The sequence below is a fragment of the Felis catus genome, chromosome E3 (assembly GCF_018350175.1).
Source record: "Felis catus isolate Fca126 chromosome E3, F.catus_Fca126_mat1.0, whole genome shotgun sequence".
NCBI classification, from domain to species: Eukaryota; Metazoa; Chordata; class Mammalia; order Carnivora; family Felidae; genus Felis; species Felis catus.
The window spans coordinates 19,145,548-19,173,502 of NC_058383.1; the positions used below are offsets into that span (position 1 = coordinate 19,145,548).

General features: G+C 53.8%; 1 protein-coding gene across 5 annotated transcripts in view; it reads left to right on the forward strand.

The window, feature by feature from the left end:
* GSG1L (GSG1 like) overlaps positions 1 to 27,955 on the forward strand; it is a 206,487-nt gene that overhangs the window by 68,034 nt on the left and 110,498 nt on the right. For all 5 annotated transcript variants that reach the window (XM_023246298.2, XM_023246295.2, XM_045047416.1 and 2 more), the window contains exon 2: positions 3,596 to 3,643. In XM_023246298.2, coding sequence (XP_023102066.2) covers positions 3,596 to 3,643 — 48 coding nt within the window. The remainder of the gene's footprint in view (positions 1 to 3,595; positions 3,644 to 27,955) is intronic.

Consider the following 27,955-nt stretch of genomic DNA (forward strand, 5'->3'; position numbering starts at 1 on the left):
ACCGTAAAATGTTGCTCCTCCTTTGGAAAACAGTCTAGTGGTTCCCCCAAAGGTTAAAGATAGAGTTACCAGGATTTCCACCCCTACGTATATACCTAAGAGAAACGAAAACTTGCCCACACAAAATCTTGTCCATCAATGTTCATCCATAGCCAAAAAGCGGACACAAACCCAAAGCCCGATAACCAATGAGTGCATAAATACGATGTGTTATAGCCACACCATGGGATATTATTCAACCACAAAAAAGGAACAAAGTAGTGATACACGCTACAACGTGGATGAACTTTGAAGACATCACGCGTTGGAAACAGTGAAGGAAGCCAGATACAAAAGGCCACATATTGTATGATTCCATTTATGCGAAATGTCCAGAAGAGGCAAATCTATAGAGAAGGAAAATACATCAGTGGTTGCCCTGTGCCAGGAGGATTGGGGGAAAGGGGGATTGCTTGGTAATAGGTAATGGCGTTTTTTGGGGGGGGGTGATGAATATGTCCTAAAGTTGATTGTGGTGATGGTCACACAATCTTGCGAATATAGTAGGAATACACTAAAAACCTTTATTTTTTATTTATTAATTTTTTTTTAATGTTTATTTACTTTTGAGAGAGGGAGACAGAGGCATGAGCAGGGGAGGGGCAGAGAGAGAGGGAGACACAGAATCCGAAGCAGGCTTCAGGCTCCGAGCTCTCAGCATAGAGCCCGACATGGGGCTCGAACTCACGAGCCATGAGATCATGACCTGAGCTGAAGTCGGAGGTTTAACCGACTGAGCCACCCGGGCGCCCCTAAAAACCTTTAAACTGTTACTTTAAACTGGTGAACTGGGGTGCCTGGGTGGCTCAGTCGGTCAAGCAGCCAACTCTTGGTTTTGGTGACGAAAAATTTTAACATTGAATTTTAATGTATTTGTCTTTAACCGATGCAATTGCAAAAACACAATTTTTAGTTTAATTTAATTTCTTTATGTAGGAAGGAGCCCAACAGGCCAAAATGCCTGGGACCCACAAGGTCTGAACGTGGCCCTGGGTGGCGTCAGTGTGCATCTGGCCACTAAAGGCTTCTGTCTCCAGATTTTGAGAAAACCATAGAACATTAAAGAAAGCGTGAAACCATTCATTCAGATCTGTCCGTCTGGCTTGCCACTGTTCTCTCTCTCTTTTTTTTTTTATCCTCACTTGCAGTTGTTGGCTGTCAACAAACACCTCTTGCCATGGGTTCTAATCTTGGTACCTCTGGCTCGCTGTGTGGCCCCGAGTCTTAGTGTCTTCATCTGTGAAGGGAAGCGGGGCCCCAGAGCCTGAGGGAGGAAACGAACACAACAGAACCACAAGAGTGCCGTCCAGCCACCTGTGGCCTCATGAATCTTTGGAAGGAGTGACGTCAATAAGGCAGGAATCCACTCCTTCGCTTGGCACTCAAGACCCTTTGTGATCTGGCCCCCGCCTTCCTTCTCAGCCTCACGTGCCAGCACCCCCTTTATTTATATGGAGCTGGAAGGACGTTCAGGATCCCACAGGGGCTTCCAGGGACTTTCTTAGAGAAGAATTCACAAGCGTCACGCAGACACATGAGTTGAGAACGCTGGAAGCTTCCAGATCTTTTTTGCCCTCCAACCCACGTTCGTTCCATTTGGACACAAAAACCTGTACCCTTAAAATCTGTATCCAGTAAAATCCTTAAACCAGGGGTTACAAGCAGACCCTAAAGGTCAGCCAATCCAGTGCCCCCGGGCCGGCTGGGTGGCCTCAGTGAGGCAGGGACGGGCAGGGACTGTGGCCGACTCCAAGGCTCGTCCGCTGTCTGAAGGGGGCAGCATCCGGCCCGTGTGATTGTGGCTGTGTGCCCTGGGGGCCCAGCACGGCCGGGGTTTCTGAGTCTTCATCTGGGCTCGCAAGGCAACATTTTCCCTATGCTGGGATCCCGTGTGGGCCGCACAAAATGTGTCTGTGGGTGGGGGTCCAGCCTGCGCCACCTTTGTGACCAAGAAGCTGGAGGCTGGGCCGTGTGTCCTCAGTGGTCAGCACAGTGCCCAGCATCGAGGAGGCCCCGGAAGAGACTGAAAATTTGCAGTTTCTTATAGGCATAAGGTTTGGGTGTAAGGCTCTCGCTCATTTGTTCATCCGTTGGTTTGTTCATCCATTCATATATTCCTTCAGCAAATATTTAGTTTATAATGTGCTCACTATGTACCAGACGCTGTTTTAGGTGATAGGGGCCCATCAGGAAGAGAGATGGGCAGACAGGGGAGGGAACCTCTGGAATATTGAATAGATTAGCTAGGAAAGGCCTCCCTGAGCAGGTAACATGTGGGGAAAGTGGTAAAAAAGAGGAAAAGTAAACCATTCAGCTCTCTGAGGGAAAAATGCTCCAGGTAGAAGTGGCAGCCTGTGCAAAGGCCCTGAGGTGGGGAGGGGGGGGTCCCGGCGCATTTCAAGATCAGCAAGGAGGCCGATGTGGCTGGAGTGGGGTGAGTGAGGGGGAAGCTCGTAGGAGACGAGGTCGGGGAGGTGATGGGGGGACAGATCGCACGGGGCCTGGTTGGCCGCACTGAGGACTTGGGTTCTGACCCTGAGTGAACTGGGAACCACGGGAGGCTTCTGAACAAAGGGACATGATCCGTCTGCGTGAATAAGGGCAGAAACAGAGAGACCCAAGCAAGGGCTGTTGCCACAGCCCAAAGGCTGTGGGCGATGGTGGCTGGAGCAGCGGAGGGGGTGAGAAGTGGTCGGATTCTAGATATACCTCCAAGCCAGAGCCACAGACCAGATGTGGAGATGCGAGAGCAAGAGAGAAGTCAAGGTTGACGCTGCGGTTCTGGCCCGAGCACGTGGGAGGCCGGAGATGCCGTTTCCGGAGCGGGGGGCGGGGGTGCACGAGGATGCGGGGCGCGCCCTCGTGGCGCTGACGACTTGTGGGCCATCCGTCCAAGAGTCGCATGCGGGAGGTAGAAGCGTCGGGTGACCGGATGTCCCACAGGGGAAGGCCAAGGTGCCCTGAGAGCTTAGAACAGGGAAAGTGTGTCCCCGGCAGGGGGGACGGCACGTGTGGAGGCCTCGTGGTGGAGGGAGCCTGAGGAGTGTCGGGGGCCGAGTTCAGGGGTCCCCGTGAAGGAACTTGGGCTTCATTCTTCAGGAAGTCATCAGAGGGTTTTGAGCGGGAGGGGGGGGGGAGAGAGTGTGTGTGTGTGTGTGTGTGTGTGTGAGATGTGATCGGAACTGTGTGGCTCCAAAGCATCCCTCTGGCGACAACAGTGTGGAGGCCCAGGGAGCCCCGCGAGCGGCTGCCCTCATCCTGGTGGGTCTGGATGGGGTTGAGGCCATGGAGGGGGACTGAGGGCTCGGAGCAGGTGCCAGCGACTGGGCTGGATGGGTTGGATCAGGAGGTGAGAGCGGAGGAGGCGGCCTCCCCGGGGCTGTTCAGCTGAGTTGGCAGCAAACATTCCTTGGGGACACTGACTTTCCGGGAATAAAGGTTAGAGACGCTCGGGTGCCACGCCCACTTGGCGACAGGGCTCAGGGAAGGGGAGAGGCGAAAGCCTGAAGCCCTCGCTGCCTCTCACATTCTGAAAACCCTTCTTTTCTTTTCGAAGGTGAAACATGTCGCAGCTTCATTGACCTGGCCCCAGCATCGGAGAAGGGTAAGTGTGGCCCCCGCTCAGGTCTCAGGTGTGTGAGCCAAGTGCCCTGCAGAGACGCTTCCTGCCCAGGTGGCTTTTCCAAAGCCCCGTGAGAGCTTTTCCTGCCGCACTCATGGGCGACGGCTCCCCAGGGGAGCCTGAATCCTGCAGCTCTGAGTTTCTTAAGCTGTTCGGAAGGGGACAGAGGCAGGTGGGGGATCATCCTGTCCCCACCCCCGGCCACCGCCGCACCACTCCCCTCCGCAAGCGGGGTGGCCCTGAGAGTCATTACGCTTCCATCCTTCCAGGGCACAGCAGGACTTCGGGAGGTAGGACGGGTGTGCAGAAGTTGGGGTCAGGCTAGACCAGTGTTGGGGGCACTGCCTTGAGCGCAGGATGTGACCTCGGGGGCAGGAAGCCAGATGCCCTGTGTCTGTCATCTCAACAGGCGTGGGGAGGCCCCAGTCACTGTGCAGAGATGACTCTCTGGTGTGTGGGGCCCATGAACAGAGATTCTGCCTCCCGGTGATGCTCCGGTAGGATGGTCAGGGGCCGGCCATCCTGTGGGGCGAGCACAGCAGTCAGGATTAAGTTTAGCCACAGGAATGGTGATCCACAGTAGCTGGCTTTAAAGGACAAATGTGCCTTGCTTTTATAAAAGTTTGGAAGTAGGCAATCCAGGGAGGCTCTGCCCCACGAAGCTCTCAGGATCCGGAACCTTGCTGCCCCTCTCCATCATCTCTGTGCCTTTGTCCTCATGGTCTCAAATGGCGGCTGGTGCTCCAGCGGTCACACCTGCCTTCTGGGCAGCCACTTAGAAGGGCGCAAAGGAGGAAGGGCAAAGCTTGCTGGTCAATTCCAAGGTTTCTAGAAGCTGCCCGCAGTACCTGCTCATGTGTCCTTGGCCAGAACATGATCCCAGGGCCAGACTCAGCTGCAAAGGAAGCTGGGAAATGAGATCGCTATCCCGGCAACCATGTGCTCAGCGAAGTCAGGGGTTTTGTTATTACGGAAGAGCAGGAGAATGGATGCTGGAAGGTTCGCTGCCGAAGGGACGTAGGGGTGCGGCCGCCTCCCCACCCCTGCCCAAGGAGGACGGCTGCCGGGAGAGGGGAGGTGTGCAGGTGTCTTCAGACAGCCCAGAGATGAGGAGAGGGCTCTGGTTCTGGGAGTCAGCGTGGGGAAACTGAGGCAGAAGTCCAGTGCTAGAAACTGTCCCAACAAGGGGGATCTCGGTGTGCCTGTCCGGGGCTTGTGGCCACTGGTGCCTCTTGCTGGTGGGGCTGGTGGCCCTGCAGCGTCCGGAAGTTCGGGGACTGGAGGGTCAGTCTCTGACCCATCCCTGCTGATGGCAGAGAGGGAGTGGGTGAGGGGGACCTATGTCACGGAGGCTGCGAATGTTCCTGTCTCATAGACACTGTCCCCTTGAAGACCTTCAACCAAGTGGCAGCTCATGAGACAGGGACCCTCAGGCCCAGGAAGAGGCCCAGACGCCCCCGCCCAGCAGCCTTTTGGCAGGGGGCACTTCCTCCTCCGTTTCCTCCTTGGTTTTCCCAGTGACTGTGCCCTATGTGGCCGCTACTCGTGGCCACCCCTGAAGTTCTGAGCTGAGCAACCGGGCCCCAGCTTCTAAACTGAGGTCAGGAGGGCCACCTGGGTGGTTCAGCCGGTTAAGCCTCCAATTCTTGGTTTCGGCTCAGGTCATAATCTCTCGGTTGGTGGGATCGAACCCCACGTCGGGCTCTGCGCTGACACCATGGACCCTGTCATGCTGTCTCTCTCTCTTTCTCCCTCTCTCTCTGCCCCCCCTCCCTGCTTGTGCTCTCCCTCTCTTTCAAAATAAGTAAACTTAACCAAGAAAAGTTGAAACTGAGGTCCAGAAGCGCCAGGAATACTACTGGGTAATACGGAGCGGACGTTCGACGAGCGGTTCCTCCGCACCAGGTGCTTCCTAGGCGTTAACCGAGAAGCCTCCCCCAACCTTGGGGGGCGCTGACAGACTCGCCCCACTTGACGGGTGAGGAATCGGAGCCTTAGAGGCATGAAGCCGCCTACATCTCACATCTGGGGCAGAGCCCACGCTTCGGGCCCCCCTGTGCTGTGGCATCTTGCGAGCCCGGCCCCGGGGGCGGCCCTCGAGAACACCGAGCCAGTGATCCCCCCCCCCCCCCCCCCCCCCCCCCCCCCCCCCCCCCCCCCCCCCCCCCCCCCCCCCCCGAGGCCTGGGAGCTCCCGGCTCAACTGTGCTCCGCATCCGGCTTCCAGGAAGCGCGGCCCGTGTGCGCGCACGTAAGCGTGCGTGTGCGTGTCGAGTTGAGGGCGAGTGTACACGTGTGCGATCAGGTGGTCCCGTGAGTATTGCACACATGTGTCTCCTGTGTGGACACACACGCGCGCCGGTGGCTGAGCGTGTGAGTGTGAAAGGGCATGCGCTTGTGTGTCCAAGTGTGTGTGCACGCGTGGGCACGTGTGGAGTGCATATACGCTTGTGTCCATGTGAGCATGTGCATATGTGTGTCTAAGTGTGAGCATACACGGGTATGTGTGTGCACGTGAGTGTCCATGTGAGCATGTGCATATGAGCATACACGGGTATGTGTGTGCACGTGTGAGTGTCCATGTGAGCATGTGCATATGTATGTCTAAGCGTGAGCACGTGTGAGTGTGTGCACGCGTGAGCATGTGTGGAGCGCATACACGTGTGTCCATGTGAGCATGTGCATATGCGTGTCCAAGTGTGAACATGCACGTGTGTGCACGTGTGAGTGTGTGAGTACATACATGTGTGTGTGAACACACACATATGTGTCCAAGTGGGAGCATGCACGGATGTGTGTGTGCACGTGTGAGTGTCCATGTGAGCACGTGCATGTGTGTCTAAGCGTGAGCATGCGTGTGTGCACGCGTGAGCATGTGTGGAGTGTGTACACCTGTGTGTCCATGTAAGCATGTGCATATGTGTGTCCAAGTGTGAACATGCACGTGTGTGCACGTGTGAGCATGTCATGTGTGTCCAAGTGGGAGCATGCACGGATGTGTGTGCACGTGTGAGTGTCCATGTGAACATGTGCATATGTGTGTCTAAGTGTGAGCATGCATGAGTGTGTGCACGTGTGAGCATGTGTGGAGTGTATACACGTGTGTCCATGTAAGCATGTGCATCCAAGTGTGAACATGCACGTGTGTGCACGTGTGAGCGTGTGTGAGTACATACATGTGTGTGTGAACACACACATGTGTCCAAGTGGGAGCATGCATGGGTGTGTGTGTGCACGTGTGAGTGTACATGTGAGCATGTGCATATGTGTGTCCAATTGCGAGCATGCATGGGTGTGTATGTATGTGCACACGTGAGCATGTGTGGAGTGTGTACACGTGTGTGTCCATGTGAGCACGTGCATGTGTGTCCCAGTGTGAACATGCACGGGTGTGTGTGCACATGTGAGCGTGTGGAGTGTGTGTCCATTGTGAGAATATGCATATATGTATCTGAGTGTGAGCCTGCACAAGTGTGGGTGTGCACGTGTGAGCATGTGTGAGTACATACATATATGTACTCCATACATGAGTGCTCCATGTGAGCACGTGCATATACGTGTCCAAGTGGGAGCATGCACAGGTGTGTGTGTCCACGTGTGAGTGTGTGTGGAGTGCATACACATGTGTGTGTCCAGGTGAGCACGTGTGTCCAAGTGTGAACATGTGTGTGTGTGCGTGCACGCGTGAGCGGCCATGTGACCATGTGCATACGTGTGTCCCAAGTGTGAGCATGCACGTGTGTGTGCGCATGTGTGCGCGTGTGTGGAGTGCGTACACGTGTGAGCGTCCATGTGAGCTTGTGCATACGTGTGACCCAAGTGCCAGCGCGCCTGGGGGTGTGTGCACGTGTGAGCACGTGTGGAGGGTGCGTGTCCACGTGTGAGCACGCACGTGCGTGTGTGTGCCTGTGTGAGCATTGTGGAGCGGGTACGCGTGCGTGCGTGTCCGTGTCCGGCGGCGGGCGGGTCGTTCACGCCTCCTCCTGGAAGCAGTCGACCTTTGTTCCTGCTTCTGTTACGAGGACCGAGGGCCCCGGGGAGATTGTATCTTTGTGTTTTCCCGGCCTCGTGATTTTCCCTTCAGGGCTTGGCGGCCACGTCAAGGACCTTCTGGCGGCGCATATAAAAATGTTTATAAGGAGGCTGAGTGGGCTGGCTTTGCCGCCAAGCTGCAGAACGATTTTCGCGCCCTCCCGGCCTCTCAGGCGTGTCAGCTGTCCCCTCAGATCGGCGGGGTTTGTCGCGCAGCTGCTGTGCCCTCTCCTCGAGCCCCCCCACCCCCGCCCCCGGCCTGCCCCCCCCCCCCCAGAGGCCTGCAGGAACGTGACGCTCACGGGTCCGTCCCTGTGCCCGCCTCCCACGGTGACTGTCCGTGTCACGGATGAGGTCCCCGAGCTGCGGAGACGGAGCGCTGGGTCGGGGCCACGGGGGGAGTCCGGGGCAGGTGTTGGAGCCTGGGTGTGTTCTGGCCCCAAAGCGCACGCGTCTCCTGGCTCCTTGTCCCCGCGCCCGCCCCCTCTGGGACTTCCCTTCTGGTCTGCCGGATACGGTAGTGACCGCGACGCTCACACGGACTGGCTTTCACCACCACGTGCCAGGCAGTGTTCTGAGAACGTGACACGCAGGGACTCGTTCTAGTCCTCGTTTTACAGGTGAGGAAACGGAGGCACAGAGAGTGAATCGACTGGCCCAAAGTCATACAGTTAGGACGCTGGGTTTGAACCTGAGCCCTTTGGCTCTTAAGTACGCCAGGCCTTCCAAGACTCTGCGAGCGAGTGAGTGAATGTGTGTGTGTGTGTGTGTGTGTGTGTGTGGTCAAGGCTCGGTGTGTGTATGCGTGAGCAGGTACTGCTGTGACAGCGTGTGCACGGGTGTCTCACTGCTGTGAGAGCGTGTGCACGGGTGTGCTTTCATGCTGGTGGGTGAGCGCGTGTGAGGATGGGGGTATGTAAATGTGTGCACTGGTGAGACTGTGCACGTGCATAGAGGCATGGGGTGTGTTCGTGTGTGAGCATGCACGGATGTGTGTGCATGTGTGTGTGCACGGATGTGTGCGCATGTGCACAGACGCATGGGTGTGTGTGCACGTGTGCACGTGCATGTGCGTAGATGCACAGTGTGTGGGCATGTGTGAGCGTGCATGGATGCGCATAGCTGCACAGCATGTGTTTATGTGTGAGCGTGCATGGATGTGTGTGCGCACCTGTGTGCAGGTGCATAGATGCATGGTGTGTGAGCGTACATGGATGCGTGTGCACATGTGCATCGATGCATGGATGTTGTGTGCACGTGTGCATAGATGCACAGTGTGTGTCCATGTGTGAATGTGCACGCATGCGTGGATACATGTGTATATGCGCAGAGATGCATACATGTTTGCATGCATGTGTGAACGTGGGTGTGTACTGGGTAATACTCCTCGCTCCTCCTGCACCAAGACCTCTGAGCCAAGTTCAGGGTGTCCTCAGACTAGGTCTCCCCTTCTTTTCTTGACCTCCTTCCGCCTGGCAAACCATAGTCACACTTTCCAGGCCCTTCACGAATGGCACCCCCTCTTTGCCATTTTCTCCAGTACCCTCTGGTCCCTTGCTTCCCGACCCTGTCCCCTGGAAAATTATTTGTCTGTCATCAGTATTTTTAGCATGACGTGCATTTTTCTCAGTTTGTGCCTGACCATTTTAGTTTTGTGCTTCACATGGGAAATATCTTTTTGTTTTATACTAGCCTAAGCCACATCCATTTTTCATCTGGATTCCTGCCACAGTCTCTTAACTGCTTACCTCCTTCCATGTTTGCCCCCTGATTCCAGAATGATTTTTTTAACGCGTAAGTCAGCTCATGCGAATCCCCGTTTAAAACCCACCCTTGGCTTCTGTCGCACTCAGAGAAAAAGCACACGTTCTCATCACAGCCTGTAAGGTGTGTGGGGTCTGGCTCCGTATCTCTGGGGCTCGTCTCCTGCGCTCTCCCCTCCCCTGCCGTCACCACACTCCAGCACCCCCGGATCCTTACTGTTCCTTGAGTCAGCCAAACTAGTGTGTGCCTCAGGACCTTTGCACTTGTCATTCCCTGCTCCCAGAACACTGTTCGCTCAGCTCTCTGCACAGCTGGTAACTCCTCGTCATTCAGGGTTCGGTTTGAATGTCCCAGCTTCAGGGAAGCCTTTGCATCACTTATTACTGCCTGCAGTGTATTCAGTGCTCGCCTGATTAACACGGTCAGCCCCGCGAGGGCAGGGGTTTTGTCTCCTTTGTGACTCATTGTGTCCCCACTGCCCAGGAGGGAAGCCTGGCGCTGACAGGTACTTCACAACACCTGTTGAATGAATGCAAAATCAGCATTGATTTTAACAGTATATACTCTTGGTATGAAAATTATAATAATTCTTTTTTTAAAAAGTTTCAAGGTTTATTTATTTATTTTTATGTTTATCTTTGAGAGAGAGAGAGGGAGAGGGAGAGGGAGAGAGAGCAGGGGAGGGACAGAGAGAGAGGGAGACACAGAATCCAAAGCGGGTTCCAGGCTCCAAGGTATCAGCACAGAGCTGGACGTGGGGCTCGAACTCAGAAACCATGAAATCATGCCACATCCACCATCGTGCTGGGTAGCAAGCCGCCCTGGAGCGCAGGGGCATTCGGCATTTACTTTTTGCTCCCGTGGTTGGGGGTTATCTTGGTTCCGGGATGTGGTCTGGGCTCACGTCTGTTCCACGTGTGTTCCTTCTGGGGGCCGGGTAGAGGGGACAGAAACGCAAGGTGCCTAACCGCACAAAAACGTTTTCGAGTTTTGCTGGCATCGTATCTGCCAACATCCCATTGGCTAAAGCAAGTCACGCGGCCACTGCCAACATCAGCGAGGCAAGAAATACACTACCCACGTGGGGACCTCCGGGCCTGACCCCAGCCTCGGGGATGGTTGTGTTGGAATTGGCTCAGCTGGATTTCTGGGCATGTGTGTGTGTGTGTGTGTGTGTGACTCATTGATTTGCAGGTCAAAGTCTCCCCTGGTCGTTGTCACCCCAAAGTGACCTATGTATTTCTCCAAAAGGGACCCACATGTTTGGGTGGGTTTCCTTGCCGGGTGCCAACTGAACAGCCTCTGCCTCCCAGTCATTTGCACACACGCCCTTCCATGTGACAAACATTTCCTGAGCACCCACTACGTGGCAAGCTCTAGGCTAAGCTCTGGCGGTGTAGACACGAATGAGGCAAAAAAGTCTCTGCCCTACGGGTGGGGAGAGGGCTAAAAATGGTTAGCAGACTTCGGGGAGGGGCTCCGACAGAGGCTAAAGAATCCACCCTCCACTGGAAAAGGCAGGCGCAATGATGTTCTGCCTCCTCAGATCCCTGCAGAGAGTCCGGGAAGATGTTGGGGTTCTCCTCCCTTTAGCTTATTAACGGTATTCCCCGGTAAGGATTGGTCCCAAGTCACCTGTCACGGTGTCATGTGGGGAATGCCCCCGGTTCCTACACCCCAGTTGGGAGCTGTCCCTCAGGTCGATGGGCTGTCATTGCGAATGAATGAAGGAACACACGGAGCCTCCCGTGACCCATAGTTGCCATCAAGCCTGCACCCTTCAGCTCCTATGTGCTCTTCCTCAGTCCCCATCAGCACACACAGTGGAACACAATTCGGCAAGGGGAGTGGACAGTCTACACCGTGGGTTTGCGCAGAAGAAGCCAGAGTCGAGAGAATACCTCCTACGACGATGCCACTTAGGTAAAACTGGAAAACGGGCACGATGAGTCTAGACTGTGGGAAGTCAGGACAGCGGTTGCCCTCGACGCCTGAATGGGGGACGTGCGGAGGGCCCCGGCGGCTGGCGATGTTCCGATTCTCGGTCTGAGTGCTAGTTACACGGATGTGTTTGGTTTACGAGACGTCATCAAGCCGTGTAGTTGCGATAGATGCGCTTTTTCCGTCTGTATGTGATGCTTCAAGAAAACGTCAGTTTCCCACGCTGAATTCTAAATTATCCTTCCGAAGTGAAAAATCCCACCGTATCAGGGTTCTGCTTGAACCCTTTCCCCGGCTCCCAAACTTAAATATCCCAGGATGATTGAACATGGGGTCCATGGCCCTTTGTGGTCTGGTCTGCCTTTCTTACTCCACTTCCTACCGTCTCTGACATGGACCCTGGGCTCCAGCCCTGTCTTTCCACTTGCATCCATTTCCCTCGAGCTCTCTGCCGTCTGTCAGGCCTCTGTGCCTTTGCATATGCTGTTCCCTCCGTTTGGTCTGTGGACCTCGGAGAACTTCTGTTTATCCTTCAAAACCTAGCTTAGACATGACGTTTCCTGCCAAGCCACCCCTGACCCCAGAGATACCCACGGTGACTGGTCCCAAGAACACCCGTCCTTCTGCATTGAGATCATCTCCATCAGACTGGACACTCCCGGAGGACAGGCACTGGGTCTTGTCCTTCTGACGGCCCCCATGCCCCAGCCAGAAGGGGTTGGCACACAGCGAGAGTTTAGTACATGTTTGTCGAACGAAGGAAGGCAGGGAGGTCCATGTTACAGACCCTGGGTGACCCGTTTGGGTTCGGAAACTTGGATCCTGACTCAAGAGTCTGTGGTCTCCCCTGACCCCCCTGGGCTGAGCTGCCCAGTCGTCCCTGCTCATGTTTCCCAGCGAGCTGGGATTTCTGGCAGCCACCAGCGGGCAGTTTTTTGGTGAAACATTCTCCAAGGCTTGTAGGTTTCATTTGTTTCATATTTCAGGGACGTGTAACAATGTGGTGGCTCCACGGCCACAATCCCGAGTCTTGCCTGAGTCATTTCTCCCTTCAGTTTCTATAATAGTCTCTTGTTGGTTCCCCGAACCTCTCTGTTCTGCGTCTGAAATCGATTTACAATTCTGCTGCTCACTTAATTTATTTAGTGCATTTCATTGATTTATGTCATAGAACTGAAACGTGCATAGATCAGAACATGCTGGGCAGGGAAGGAAGGGGACAAACCAACAGTCACAGCTGCCCGGGATCTGACATCGGAGCTTCACGCAGGTCAGCCTGCTGGCTGCAGCCCCAGCACGCCGGGTGGCCGGCGCATCCCGGGCCTGTGCGTTAATCCCGGGTGATCTTTTCCCTCTGTTTGCCTAGGGAGCTCTCTGTCAACCGTCACGAGCCAGCCCAAAGGTCCCGCCTCTGCAGAGTCCTCCCCTGCCCCCAGAGTGCCTCAATTACTTCTGCTCCCTGCTTCCAAATTCCCGGGTCCCTATCTGTGGCCCCGGGGCCTGGCAAAAGGAGAGGTCGGATGCTTTCATCCCATGACGCGGAGACTTCGGGACACAAAGAGACAGGGGACCAGCCCCGATGGTTGACACGTCCATTGTTCCCTCTCACCTGCCATTCCCAGACAATATTGAGATCATTCTTGCAGCCCTTTGGCTGAGGTGGGGACTCATCAATCATCTGAATGGCCCTGGTCACCTGTGGAGCCAGCAGAGCCCTGGAATCCTAAAGGGAGAGATTCTCTCCTGGCCATTCTCGATAAACTCGTAACACAGGCCGCCTCACTGGGTGCCGTTCTCGGAGGCAGGGCAGGCCGCAGCCTTGTGTTCGGGGACGGGCCACATTGACCTCGTCCCCCTTGCCGCAGGCCGGTGGTCGGTATCCTCCGGTGCCAGGCTGTGTGCCAGGATCCCGGGCGGTGGGAAGGGAGGGTCACCCGCAGCCCCTGCCGGTGCGGAGCCTTCTAGTGGGGGACCGACGAGGAGGAGACTCACATCTGCGGACCCGGGGGCCCAGAGGGCTGTGGAAGGGGCTCATGACAGTCTGGGTAGGCCGTGTGGGAGGGGTGCCAGGCAGGGAGGGTCCCGAAGGACGAACGACTGGTGCATAAGGGGCCCCAGGGGCTGTCATTCCTGGAACAAGAGTCCCATGAGGCAGATGCACAACGCACGGTTACTGGAGGGATGAAAGGAAGAAGGAAGGTGGAGCCCAGAGAGGTTAAATGCCTTGCTCGAGGTCACACAGCACATTTAGGTTAGAGTCAGGCTCACCCCCCCACCCCCCCAGGCTTCTGAGGTCTTTTCAGCAGCAGCAGCCTGCCCACCCCGCCACCCCACCCACCCATTCTCATCCATCCCGTCCCTCCCACCACCCGCCGGTGTCATTTTCTCCAGCGCCACAAATGGTCCTCTCGCCTCCCTCGTTCTCAAGTGGCGGATCTGTCACTTTCTGTCCTGAAATTCTGGATTCCTCTAATTACGCGCTCTTATTAAAGGTGATTACATCCCGACGGCTGGTGGAGGACTGCTTCTGGAGATCACAACATCGAGTAATTGCTTCCGTTGCTCCCATTCCAATTATTCAAGATTATCTTTCTAGGTAATTGGGTGTCTGGGTAGTCGTGCCTGCTCACTCTCTCAGAGAGCGTCGTATTAACCCCAAACGGTGACCAGCTTTCGTGTTTCGTAATTGGAAACAGTTTCTCCATGGTGAGAAGACCCTCTTAAGTGTAAACAGTGGTAATTTAAATTTCTAAATGACTCCGTGTCTTATCATACTTTGGTGTGAGAAATTAGCCTGGACGCTTCAATCCAGCCTTTTGCCTGTCTGAGCAGAGGTTTTCAGCAGGGCGGGGGCGGGGGGGGGGGCGGGAAAGGGGATAGGGTTTGCTGAGCTGCACGGGGCCTGCAGAATTTGAAGGATGCTGGCTCCTTTCCAGAACCCAGAAAAGTCTTTGCATGGGCTGGTTCTTCCTGGACCCCTCCTCGGAATGGAATTTGCAACAAGGCCCTTCGATTTAGCCCGGGTCTTGCGTCCGCAAAGCGTTTTTTCACTTTAGACCCACGATGATTCCTTCAAATGAGGTTAGACATACAGCTACAAATCAGGTTCACCACGTTCAGTTGTGCAGGTTACTCACCGCGCGAGTCTAGGAGTCACGGTTCGTACCGGAGTCTACGCGAATGGCGTGGGGTTGGGCAGTACACATCCCGTACGGTTGTACGTAGGGGCCAGGGATACATAGGCCAGGTTAAAGGAAAACATTGAACATACAATTTATACCTACACCTCAACACGGAACCACTCTGCCTAGTATGAGCTGGGGATTTGTGACTCTGTTTTGTCGGGTTTCCTTGTTTTCATCGATATTACTTCATTGGTATAATTTAGGCACAGTAATTCTTAATAAGTTTTCTAACAACGGGTGCAGCATTTTCATTTTTCCCTGCCTTCCAATTTGGGCTGTGTACTCCCCCCCCCCAAAAAAAAAATTATTAGTCACTATTTCTTTTTACACTGATTCATTTAGAAAGCCTACTTTTTATTTATTTATTTATTTTAATTTTTATTTATTTATTTTTTTTATTTTTTTTTTGGGACAGAGAGAGACAGAGCATGAACGGGGGAGGGGCAGAGAGAGAGGGAGACACAGAATCGGAAACAGGCTCCAGGCTCCGAGCCATCAGCCCAGAGCCCGACGCGGGGCTCGAACTCACGGATCGCAAGATCGTGACCTGGCTGAAGTCGGACGCTCAACCGACTGCGCCACCCAGGCGCCCCGAAAGCCTCCTTTTTAAAGCTTCGTCCCGAGTAATGGTATCTGTCAACTCACAGTTTAGTGTGAGTGTTTATTCTTTCCAAGATGCTTCAGAGAAAATAATAATAATACCCCCCTCGCCCATTTTTTTCCGTTTTGCCAACATGCCAGACCCAGCGGCGCCCCCAGCGGCTTGATGTGGTGTGGGTTGCTGGTACACCGAGTCATGGGTGGGGAAACTGAGGCCCAGAGAGATTAAGTCATCTTACCCAAGACCATATGGGTCGGCAGGGCGGGGTGGGAACCCGGGCCCGCGGGCCGCAGTCCTTGAGTGGCACCGTTCCACTTACTGTCTCAAGATGAGGTATTAAAATAGAAAAGAGGGACCCCTGGGCATCTCAGCTGGTTGAGAGTCCAACTCTTGATTTCGGCTCGCGTCATGAGCTCACGGTTTGTGAGTTCGCGCCCCACGCCTGGCTGTGCGCTGACCGCGTAGACCCTGCCTGGGATTCTCTCTCTCCCCCCTCTCTGCCCCTCCCCTGCTTGTGCTCTCCCCCTCCCCCCCCCACAATAAATAAATAAACATTAACAAATAAAATATAAAAGGATCTGCAAACGAGTCGGGACTGGGAAGGACTGAGGTCTTAATGAAAGAGAAGGACAAGTTACGTGTTGGCCAGACGGGGGCCGGGGAGGAAGAAAGAGCCATCACACCGCGTGGGAACGTCACTCGTGATCCCCCAGGGCGCTCGCACCGCATGCACCTTCCTCTGCGTCCTTGGTGTAGCACCTCCTGTTCCAAGAAGGGAGCCCAAGCCTCAACGCACACACCGTCCAGGTCGGAAGGGCCCAGGGAGTTGATCTCACCTGCTCCATTTTGCAGATGAGGAAACTGAGGCCCCAAGGGAAAAGCTCTCCGTGGCTGCCATGGACTGAGTATAGTGAGTGTACCAACTGAGTACTCTTGAGAAATGGGGCCAGCCCTGGCGACGCAGTGAGCACGTATTGAGCGCCTGCTGCATACCGGTCCCTTCCAGGCATGTCGTACGGTTTGATCCTCTCATCGGCTTGCAAAGTAGGTATTTTTACTATCACCACCCCCCATTTCGGGACAGAAAGCTGAGGCTCCGACAGGTTAAGAAACTCGCTTCCGGTCCCGGTGCTGGCAGAGCTGGGATTTAAACACAGAGCTCCCGAGGGCAGTGCTCATGCAGAGCGTGGGCCCTGGATTCAAATCCTGACTCTCCCTCACTGGCTGGGGGCCTCGGGCATGCCACTCAGCCTCTTGGTGGCTCACTTTCTTCATCCCCAAAATGGGGATAATAGCGTCTCCTTTGTGGGATTCTTCTGAGAATCAAATGGAATCATCTGTGCCAGGGGTTGGTTGGCTTGGGGTCTGGCCCGGTCAGCGCAGCTTGAATGTTCTGTGGTATTTCCCCCCAGCTCCCCAGCTCAGCTCAGTCAGCAAGAAAGCTAACTCGGAAAGTAACTCAATTTGCATGTATTTCTACTCGACTAAGCTTTCTCGAAAAAAATCCCAGGATCCCATGACTGCTCCACACTTCCCCACCCCTTGTTTCGTTTAATTCTTTCGACAGCTCTCTGGAGTAGGTGCCGTGATTTCTGGTTTTACACCCAAGGAAACAGACTCAGAGAAGTTGAGCTACTTGCCCCGGGTCACACAGCAAAGCGATGCATCCCTCAGTCCCGTGCTGCTGCTGCCACGCCTCACAGGTCTTTCTGCTCTGCCTGGGGCCTCCCGGCACCTCTTCTGCCTCTGAGGCCCAGAAAAGTCTTTGGTTGGCTTTGCTGTGTGTTCTGAGCCGGCCAGGCGGCCCCACCGGCTCACAGCTGTCGGGGACTGTGTGGAGCGGAGGGAGGGAGCAGCCGAGGGGCCCCACGGCTGCGCCTGTTCCCGGCACCCTCTGCTCCTCACACATCCCATCTGCTGGCTTCTCCAGCCTCATCATTTGCAGCCATCTGCCGGGCTCCCTGGAGGCCCCGCAAAGGCCTGGGATGCAACGCAGAAACCCCCGAATGTGCTGCCTTTTGCCTGCCTGGGGAGCAGAGGGGTTCAAGCCCCCTGAAACCCTCCCCACGCCTCGAAGCCACTAGGAACTACAAACCCAAGAGAGAAGCTGTCTCAAAAGGAAGGTTCTAGAAGGCTGAAGCCTCTGCCCCGATTAGCTGCCCGGGAACTGACTCCCACAGCCCTGGTGTGGATTCCCGGGGCCAGCCCGACTCTTACAGGCTTTGTTTCCTTTAGGCTTTTGCCTGAAATCTCATGTTGCGTTTAAAAAGCCTGGCGTCTCTTGGCTGGGATGCCCTGGCCCCTGCTTGTCCACAGTCTCTCCGGCCTCTTGGGCTTCGGATTTTCAGCACGCCTTTTGCCAGAGGCTGATGGAGGCGTGACGTGGGGGGCGGTGATGGGGTGCCTCTGCAGACGGGAGGACGCACAGGTGGCTTCTCCAAAGCCGGTGTCCGGTTGGTCTCGGCACTCGTGCCCCTTTGCCTGGCCCGTCTCTGGTGGCGAGGACACAGGCTGTCGATTGGATTCATTAACTTTTAATTTTTTTTTTTTTTCCGTAACAGCTTTGTTGAGATATGAGTACTTACCATGCAATTCGCCCACTTAAACGCGTACAGCTCAGTGGTTTTCAGTACATTCAGGAACGTGCAACCATTGCCACAGTCAATTTTAGAATATTTCCATCACCCTGAGGACAAACCTTGTTTCTTTAAGCCTTCCCCCCGCTCAGTCCTCCAGACCCCACAGACCTAGACAACCCGTGGGCTGCTTTCTGTAGATTTGCCAATTCTGGACACATATGAATGGAATCGTGTCACGTGAGGACTTTTGTGTCTGGCTTTTCTCACGTAATACGTTTTCAAGGCCGTACACATCGTAGCAGGTGTCGGTCCTTCCTTTCTCTTTGTTGCCAAATAATATTTCATTGTATGGGCATACTATCTTTTATCTTTTATTTATTTCTTGAGACTTAAAAAAATGTTTTAAATGTTTATTTGTTTATTTTTGGGAGAGAGAGAGAGAGAGAGAGAGAGAGCGCACACAGGGGTGAAGAAGAAAGAAAGGAGAGAGAGAATCCCAAGCAGGTTCCACGCTGAACGTGGGGCCTGAGAAGCGGGGCTCGATCTCATGACCGTGAGATCGTGACCCGAGCCAAAGTCAAGAGCTGGACGCTTGACTGACTGAGCCACCCAGGCGCCCCTCTTTATTGGAACTTTTTAAAATTGAGAAAGATAGCACAGTTCAGAAACATACCTAAAATACAAACACGTAGCTTAGTAATCTATTGTCCAGCAAAAACTTTTTATTCCCACTGAGGTCAAGACAGAGATTGTCGCTGGCGCCCTGCCCCCTGGCAATGTGTTTCTTCACAAGTGGGGTCAACTCCTGACCCCAGAGGAGAGTAATCACTGCCTGGCTTAAGGGTACCGCAGGGGGCAGCAAAGCATGGCTCGCCACCTGTTTGTGTAAATAAAGTTTTATTGAAACGCAGCCACACCCATTGTCTTATGTGGGTAGAGCTTTTGTGCTATAATGGCAGAATTAAGTGGTTGAGAGAGAGACCACATGGCCTCTGGTTCACTGTGCCCTCATGTGGTGGAAGGGGTTAGGGAGCTTTCTGGGGGATTATAAGGCATTAACTCCATTCACAAGGGCTCCACCCTCATGACCTAATCTCCTCCCAAAGGCCCCGCCTCTAGGTACCATCACGCCGGGAGGTAGGAAGCCAACATATCATTTCCGGGGGACACGAACCTTTGGTTTATAGCAATCATATAGCGACCTGTGTTTTGTGCATTTTCATTGCTATGTAATGTTCCACGTTATGACTAAACCTTCTTCTGTTTGTTCATTCTCCTCTTTTTTTTTTTTTTACTTCTTTCCTTTTTTATTTTTTGTAGTATTTATTTATTTTTGAGAGAGAGACAGGGTGCAAGCAGGGGAGGGGCAGAGAGAGAGAGGGAGACCCAGAACCCGAAGCAGGCTCCAGGCTCGGAGCTGTCGGCACAGAGCCCGATACGGGGCTCGAACCCATGAACTGTGAGATCATGACCTGAGCCCAAGTCAGGTGCTTAACCGACTGAGCCACCCACACGCCCCTGTTCATTCTACTCTTAATGGATTCTCTTAGTGGGCTCTTTTCTGTTTTTATTATGAATAACGCTGCTGGCTCGTCACATGTGATCCTGAGACCAGGGGCTTGTTAGACATGGAAGCTCTCAGGCCCCATCCAGAACTCCTGAGCGAGAAACTCTGGGTCTGGGGCCAGCAGTCTCTGTCTGACAAGCCCTCTGATGAACCACTCCTGTTTGAGAATCACCGCTCTGGTGTTTACCTCGACGAGGGCTTGCTTGGTCAACTTTGCGTATCCGCAGTTTTACAAGGCAAGGCCTTCCCAATGTCCAAAGTGGGTTGGGTGTACCAGTTTCCATGCCCACTAATGGGGTATGAGAATTTCCACTGCTCTCTCCTTTGACAATATTTAGCTTTATCAGATATTAAACATTTTCCAACCTGATGGATGAGAAATGGTATCTCACTGTGGTTTTCAATTTGCACTTCTGTGATTACTAACGGGGTTGAGTATCTTCTCATGTTTATGGCTATTTGGATTTTCTCTTGTGGTGCCTGCTCACGTCTCCCGCCTATGTTTCCATTAGATTGTCTTTTTCTTATTGATTTATATAAGTTTAAAAATTTTTTTACATGTTTTAATCTTTTGTGGCTTACAGGTATTTCAAACTCCTTTTCTCCTTTGGCGGCTTACCTTTTCACAGATGTCTTCTGAGGAACAGAAGTTCTGAATTTTTTTTTTTTATTGCGGTAGAATATACGTAGTGTGAAATTTACCATTTTAACCATTTTTAAGCGTGTAACTCAGTGGCATTAAGCACATTCATGTTGTTGTATGACCATCGCCACCGCCCATCTCTAGAGAGCTTTTACATCTTCCCCAACTGAAACTCTGTACCCGTTAACCACTAACCCCCCGATTCCCTCAACCCTCTGACCCCTGGCAGCCACCCTCCCACCTTCTGTCTTTAAGAACTTGGCTACTCTAGGGGTGCCTGGGTGGTGCAGTTGGCTCGGTGTCCAACTCTGGATTTTGGCTCTGGTCGTGGTCTCGAGGTTGTGAGATTTTGCCCTGCGTTGGGCTCTGTGCTGGGCATGGAGATTCTCTCTCCCTCTCCCTCTGCCCCTCCCTTGCGCTCTCCCCCTCACGCACACACACATACACACAAAACAACAACAACAACATCAACAACAAGAATTTGGCTGCTTCAGGCACCTCATATAAGTGGGATCATGCGATATTTCTTGCTCTCTTGTGTCTGTCTGATTTCACTTTTCATGACGTCTTCGAGGTTCCTTCATACGGTAGCATGGGTCGGGAGCAAATGTTTTGCTGTGGACTGGCGTATATATCACCACTTGTTTACCCATTTGTTGATGGACATCTGGGTTGTTTCTGCCTTTTGGCTCTGGTGAATAATACTGGTGTGAACACTGGGGTAGGAATATCAATCCAAGCCCCTGCTCGGCTCTGTTGGATGGATACTCGACAGTGGAGTTGTTGGGTCAGACGATAACTGTGTGTTTGCTCGTAGAGCCGCCATTCTGTCCATAGCAATGGCACCATTTTACACTTACGGTGCACAAGGGCTCCAATTTCTCTGCATCTTCACCAGCGTTCGTCATTTTCTGTTTTGATAATAGCCATCCTAATGCGTGCGATAGGGTATCTCACTGTGGTTTTGATTTGCATGTCCCTGGTGACGGGTGATGCTGGGCGTCTGTTCCTGTGTTTTTGGCCATTCGGATATCTTTCTCTGGAGGAATGTCAAGTCCTTTGCCTGTTTTTGAGTTGTGTTGTTAGTTTTTCGGTTGTTGAGTTCTTGGAGTTCCTTATATTCTGGGTATCGTTCTTGATCAGATTTATAATATGCGAGTATTTTCTCCCATTTCGTGGGTTGCTTTTTTGCTCTGTTGATGGTGTGCAAAAGCTTTTAATTTTGAGGAAGTCCAATTTATTTGTTTTGTCTTTCCTCTCCTCTCCTCTCCTCTCCTCTCCTCTCCTCTCCTCTCTCTTTTTCTTTCTTTCTTTCTTTCTTTCTTTCTTTCTTTCTTTCTTGAAAGAGAGAAAGAGAGAGTGCACACAGGGAGTGGCAGAGGGAGAGGGAGAGAGAGAATCTTAAGCAGGCCTCACGCCCAGCGTGGAGATTGACAGAGGGCTATATCTCATGACTGTGAAGTGTGTGCTAAGAGTTGGATGCTTAACTGACTGAGCCACCCAGGAACCCTTATTTGTTGTTGTTGTTGTTGTCTGTGCTTTTGGTGTCGTATCCAAGAGGTCATTGCCAAATCCAATGTCATGAAGTTTTCCCCTATGTTTTCTTCTAAGAGCATGAGCACACCCAGAACTTATTCATCCATTCATCCACTTACCTATATACCTATCCACCTGTCTATCCACTCATCCATCCCCCTATCCATCCATACATATATGCAACCATCTGTCTATCTACCCATCCATTCACCTATCAATCCTTACATATGTCCATCCATCCATTCATCCATCCATCCATCCATCCATTCATCTATGTACCCATCCATCCATCCATCCTTCATCCATCCATCAATTCATCTATGACCTATCTCCCATCCAAGTACCAACCAGGCCCCACCCTGCTTAGCTTCTGAGATCAGACGAGATCAGGTGTGTTCAGGGTGATGGCTGTAGACCATCTATATACTTATCTATCCATTTACTTATCCATTCGTCATCCATCCATCCATCCATCCAGTAAATACTTGTTGATCTTCTACCTTGTATCAGATACTGGGGATATATGCGTTGATCTGTGCAGATTCTACTCGGTCCTTGTTGACCTCAAAATTTCAGTAGCTCTGCTAATTCTGTAGCTGCACACGCACCAGTTCTGCCCTCATGAACAACACTCCAGTGCTGTTCTATATCCATTCGTCTGGAGACCTTTTGCATTCATTCGCCCCTGCGCGGTGCTGGGCGTACGATACCTCAAGTCTTGTTACTGTCCTTGTCTCTCCGTGGAAGGTCAAGTGGTTCTTCTTTCTGCTTTAAGGTTTCCTAAAGCCTGCTACTCTCTCCCTCATGGGGTGGCTTGTGCGCGCGTATGTGTGTTGGGGGAGGGGCCCGCTTCAGTGATCCACTCCAGCATCTTTGTTCTCTTCACTCCCCTTCGCATAGTAACCCTAGCTCCCATAACAAAGACACCCCCCAAATCTCAGGGGCTTCCCACGATTAAAGTGGATTTTCTGCTCACATGGATTCCAATGTGGGTGTTCTGGTGGCAGGCGCCCTTCCAAATGTTCACCCAGAGATCCAGGCTCCTTCCTTTCCAGGACTTTGGAGTGTTCTCTGTTGAGCCAGTGGCTGGGCGAGAGGGTGAAGGATGATGGGGGAGGTCCCTAAGGGCCAGACTTAGAAGCGGCTCACTTCATCCCCACCCACATTCCTTTGGCCCAAACTCAGTCTTAAGGCTGCAGGCAACTACAATGGATGTAGGGAAATGTAGTTCAACCGTAGGATGTGGGGGAGAGGGGAGGTGGCCCAGACTTTCCTCCATCCTCCTAACTACATCATTTACAGTACAAACTGCGACGTGTGAACTTGAAAGCGCAGACTTGTGCAGCTCGGCAGCCTTGTCCTTACGGCCCGAGAGCCGGTCTTGCTTTTTCCCACAGCTCCCGGCTTCCCCTGCAGCAGTGAATACAGGTGGCCAAGGACAGGGGCTTCAGGAGGGCCGTGGGAAACCTCAGCGAAGGTCTCAACATGTTCTCCTGCCCCAGTTCACTCAAGAATCTGGCTGACTGGCTGCCGCCTTTTAGTTTGCAGATTCTAGTTTCTTCCTCTTTTTGAAATTGGAATGTCATCCTTGCTTTCAGGGACTTGATTCCTCCCTGGTCCCCCAGGCTTCCCCACTGCACGTCCACAAAGGGCCCGCGGATCCCCCACGGAGGGTCCTAGCAGGGTTCCGGCTTGCAGATGCTTCCTTGCCAGAGAAGTCAGGAACAAAGCAGAATCGGGAGAGTTCTGCTCGCTTGCTGTCGGGATTTGACATCCGTACCTTGGGCTCCGAGCTGCCCATTCCTCCCTGCCTTGTTATTCTTGTACCGAACAGGACCGCGGAGCCCTCTGTGGCTCTGGCCAGCGGTTGTTGTGGAGGGCTCTGGCCCAGCCCGACAAGATCTCCCTTCCCCACTGGGGCACCTGCGCCCATCCCTGCCAAGGCTCTCTGGAAGCCTTTGGGAGGCAGAGCGTTCTGGGAAGTCAATGGGCGTCCTGCGTGGCCCTCCGCCCCCTCGGGAGACCATCTCCCTTGTCAACCATTTAGGCAATCATTTACATCTAGATCATTCTCCTAGTGGGACATACCAGGGCAGTGACGCAGAGAACACTTCCTAAATCCTTGGCACAACCTTTGGATTGGGGACTGGTGGGGGTTTTTCGAGAAGAAGAAAGATTGGCTACAAGGACTGAAAGCCTGCTCAAACTAGCGGATCTAGCAAGGTTTTTTTTTTTTTTTAACGTTTATTCATTTTTCAGACAGAGAGAGACAGAGCATGAATGGGGGAAGGTCAGAGAGAGAGGGAGACACAGAATCCGAAACAGGCTCCAGGCTCTGAGCTGTCAGCACAGAGCCCGACGTGGGGCTCGAACTCACGGACTGTGAGATCGGGACCTGAGCCGAAGTCAGATGCCCAACCGACTGAGCCACCCGGGCACCCCTAGCAAGGGGTTTGAGAGGACCACCCCGCAGCGTCCAGAGAGGAAGTATTAGAAGACCAGAACTTTGGGGCGTGAGAAGGGGGCTGGCCAGGGTCTGACTCTATCCCTCAGCATAGCTGCTTCTCACTTTTCTTGTGGCGACCCCTACCCGATGTCCACGGCCCGTGGTTGTCTCCCAACCTTCCAGCACTTAATTAAGTCTCTGGGCCCCACTTCAAAAACCCAAGGAGAGAGAATCTGATTGGTCCAGTTTCCGGGCTGGAAACAGCTCACATCCCATGGGCTCAGGCAGGGGGCGGGTCACACAGGACAGTGGTCAGTTTCATCAGGAAGCTGTGCCCGGAGGGGGGCAGTGATTGGCAGGGCTCCTGTGGCTGGGGGATGGGGTGTGATCCGATCTGAGCTCTGAAAGCTGATTCTCAGCTGTCCCCAGACAGAGGGGGAAGCAGTGGTCACCGAAACTCAGGGAGCTCATGGAGGACCTGACGGGCATGCCCTCTGCATACCTGTGTCTGCAGGGTGGCTGGGAGCCCGACGCCGCGTGAGTGCGCAGTGGAGAGTTTGACAATGTCCATGTTTCACAGCCTCCAGGGGGAAGGAGCCTGAAGTCAGAACCTGTTTTATAGAAGCAATTTGGCACCAGGAATAAAAACCCAAGCAGAGCCCGGGTGCTGACTCTGAACCCTTCCTTCCCCCATCACGGGGTGAGGAGCCGGGGAAGTGGGGCTTTTCCCATCAGCCACCCTGGCTGCCCCTTCCTGGCCGGGGAGGGGGGGGGTCGAGATTGGGAGTGGGGTCTCTTCCTGAGCCCCATTTCCATTAACCCTTTGCATGATGGGCTCCTTCTCAGCCCCAGGCCCCATCTCAGTGCCATCCCTGGAGAAGCCTTCCCTTAACGGCACTAACACAGACCCCTCCTAGGGGCGCCTGGGGGGCTCAGTCGGTTAAACGTCGGACTCTTGGTTTCAGCCCAGGTCGTGATCTCGCAGTTCACACGTTCGAGCCTCGCATCGGGGCTCTGCGCTAACAGCGTGGAGCCTGCTGGGGATGCTCTCTTTCGCTGTCTCTCTGCCCCTCCCCTGCTGTCACTCTCTCTCTCAAAAAAGTAAACTTCCAAAAAAAAAAAAACAACCCCGATAAAATCTTAAAAAAAAAAAAAGACTCCTCTCTAGCCGTCCTGTCTTACCGCTTCCACAGATCCCTGGGACAACCTTGTTGTATGTGTGCACTTTTTGTTTTTTTTTTTGTCTTGGGTTCACAAGACACTGGGGTTCCGGGAGGGCATGGTCTCACCTGCCTCATTCAGCGCTCCCCCAGTGGGTGCTCTGAGCATAGACCATCTCCTCTAATTCTCCCAACAGCCCGCTGAAGGAGGGGCTCTTCTTGCCCCCTTTACACACACGGGAAAACCGAGGCTCAGAGAAGCTGAGTATCTTACTCAGCACTCACCCAGCCACCAAGTGATGGAGTCGGGATTTGGCCCAGGGCTGACCGGACTGCACGCCGGGGTCCCGTGGTGGGGCCCCTGCTGTTCGCTCCGGGTTTGCTCCGCTTCGGGTTTCTTTGGAAATGAAATTCGTAGCTCACCTGTTGAGCCCTCCTTCCCTTCCCGCACCTCAGTGGCATCCCTCCCTGGAGGTTTATCCAGAATCCAGTGAGCAGGCGAAGGTGGGGGGCTCTCACTTGGCCGCGGTGAGCCTTCCCCTCGGCTGTCTCATTATTTCCCGCGGAGTTTTCATCAGTGTCTCTTTCGGATTAAAGTTGACAAATAAACTGGCTGAGACGGTGAGGAGGATTTAATTTAGTTCACTCCACGCCCTTTATTCTCTTGCACTCACGCCAGCGGAGGGAGCGGGGTGGGCCGGGTTCAAGATAGGGGCTCCACGGGGCGCCTGGGTGGCGCAGTCGGTTAAGCGTCCGACTTCAGCCAGGTCACGATCTCGCGGTCCGTGAGTTCGAGCCCCGCGTCGGGCTCTGGGCTGATGGCTCAGAGCCTGGAGCCTGTTTCCCATTCTGTGTCTCCCTCTCTCTCCCTCCCCCGTTCATGCTCTGTCTCTCTCTGTCCCAAAAATAAATAAACGTTGAAAAAAAAATTTATAAAAAGATAGGGGCTCCTCGTCCAGCAGATCTGGCATTGAGTGCGGGGACCTCGGACCTGTTTCTGAGCCGGTGAGATAAAGGTGACGAAGACCGCCCCCCCCCCACCCCACCCCAGGCATTTGAGGTTTACGTGCTGACAGGATAATGGAAACTGCCTTCCAGAAGGGGGTTCTGGTTCCTGAGAATTCACAGAAGCTTTCAGATTCTTTACCTTAAGTCATCGGTTTAGCAAGTATGTGTTGAGCACCAACCGGGGGCCTCCCAGGGACTCTTTCAGGTCTCTGTCCCCACGGACTTGTGTTTGGCGAGGCAGGAACTCAGGGGACAAGAGTGAGCTGGAACTCCTCTTAGTTCAAGTCGGAGGTCACCAGTTGTCCGCGCAGGTCTGCAGGCGCCCGACCGATCTATTCATTTCTCTTTATGCCCCTCCCCTTCCCCTCTCTTCCCTACTAGCAATTCTGCTTAACGTAGTTATGCTTCTAGGTGTTCTTACAAAGGTGTCGCTTTTGTCTATCTTAAATCGATGTCACAATTATGTCCATTATTTTTAGCTCTTTCTGCGGTAAGGCTCTGTAACAAATCACGCCAAAACTCAGTGGCTTTCAAAACCAGGGACTGTCCTTTCTTCAAATGTTTATTTATTTATCTTGTATGTGTGAGAGAGAGCGCGCAAGCATGAGTAGGGGAGAGGAAGCGCGAAAGGGAGACAGAGAGAGAATCCCAAGCGGGCTCTGCACTGTGAGCACAGAGCCGGACGCGGGGCTCAATCCCACCAACCGTGAGATCGGGAGCTGAGCCAAAACCAAGACCCGGACGCTCAACCGACTGAGCCACCCCAGGCGTCCCGAGGACTATTGTTGCTTGCGGGTCTGTGAGTTGAGTGGGGTCACTGCTGTGGGCAGTGGGCTGACTGGGCTTGCTTCCAGACTTGGGTTCAGGTCCCGCCCCGCGTCTCCTGCCTTTCTGGAGTCAGCATCTTCCCCGGTGGAGATTCTCGTGTCGGTGGCAGAAGCGCAAGAGACGGGAGGGAAATCCGTGATGCCCCGTAAGCCGCAGCTGAGGAACATTGCACAGTCCCGTCTGCCCGTCTCCCAGGGGACGAAGCAAGGCACGTGGCCAGGCCCCAGGTCAGTAAGGTGGGGGAGCGCATTCTGCCCCGCGAGTCAGGGGGCTGAATATTTGCTGAGAACAGTGATGCGGTCGATCCCACTGTGTGCTATGGGTCTCTTTGCCGAAGTGCCCGTTAGGCACCTCGTGTTTCCATTTCCACGCGGCTGCGTGCGCCCCCGAACCCAACACCTGCCCGACGCTCCGTGCCGAGCGTCTCCTCCCTGTGCTGCTTGATGTCCTGTCCCGGAGATGGACGCCCAGCTTGTTCTCTGCTCCCTGTCACCGCGGATGTGGCTGCAGGGAGCGTCCTCAGGCCCGTGCTCCTGAGGACGCGTGTGCGAACGTCCTTGGAGCGTGAGCCCGGGAGCAGGACTGCGGGGCTGTAGGGCAGGGTCTGTTTATTTGCAACATTAACGCCGGCCTGTTCCCCCCACAGCTCATGCTTGCCTGTCTGGGGAGTAGAAAGCAGAGGGACACCTCCTTGCCTCCTTCCTTTGCAGTTCTCGGATCAGTGGTGCCTCTGAGCGTTTCTACCCGTGTGCCTCAGGCTCGGATTTCCGCTTCTGGAAACTGCTTCTTCCTGTCCTCTGTACTGTGTGCCTTCCACCAGGAGAGAGGCCAGGGGGCTGGGAAGGGGGCTGGGCTGGGGGCGGCTGGAGACCCCCCACCTGGACACAGGGGGTTTGAGGTCAGAGCAGGGCATCCACGTGGCTGAGTCCTCAGGGGCCACAGGCCAGAGGTGGTGCTGGAAAGAAGTCCAGGCTCGTCCGCTTTGTCCTGGCCTTGATTGCTCAG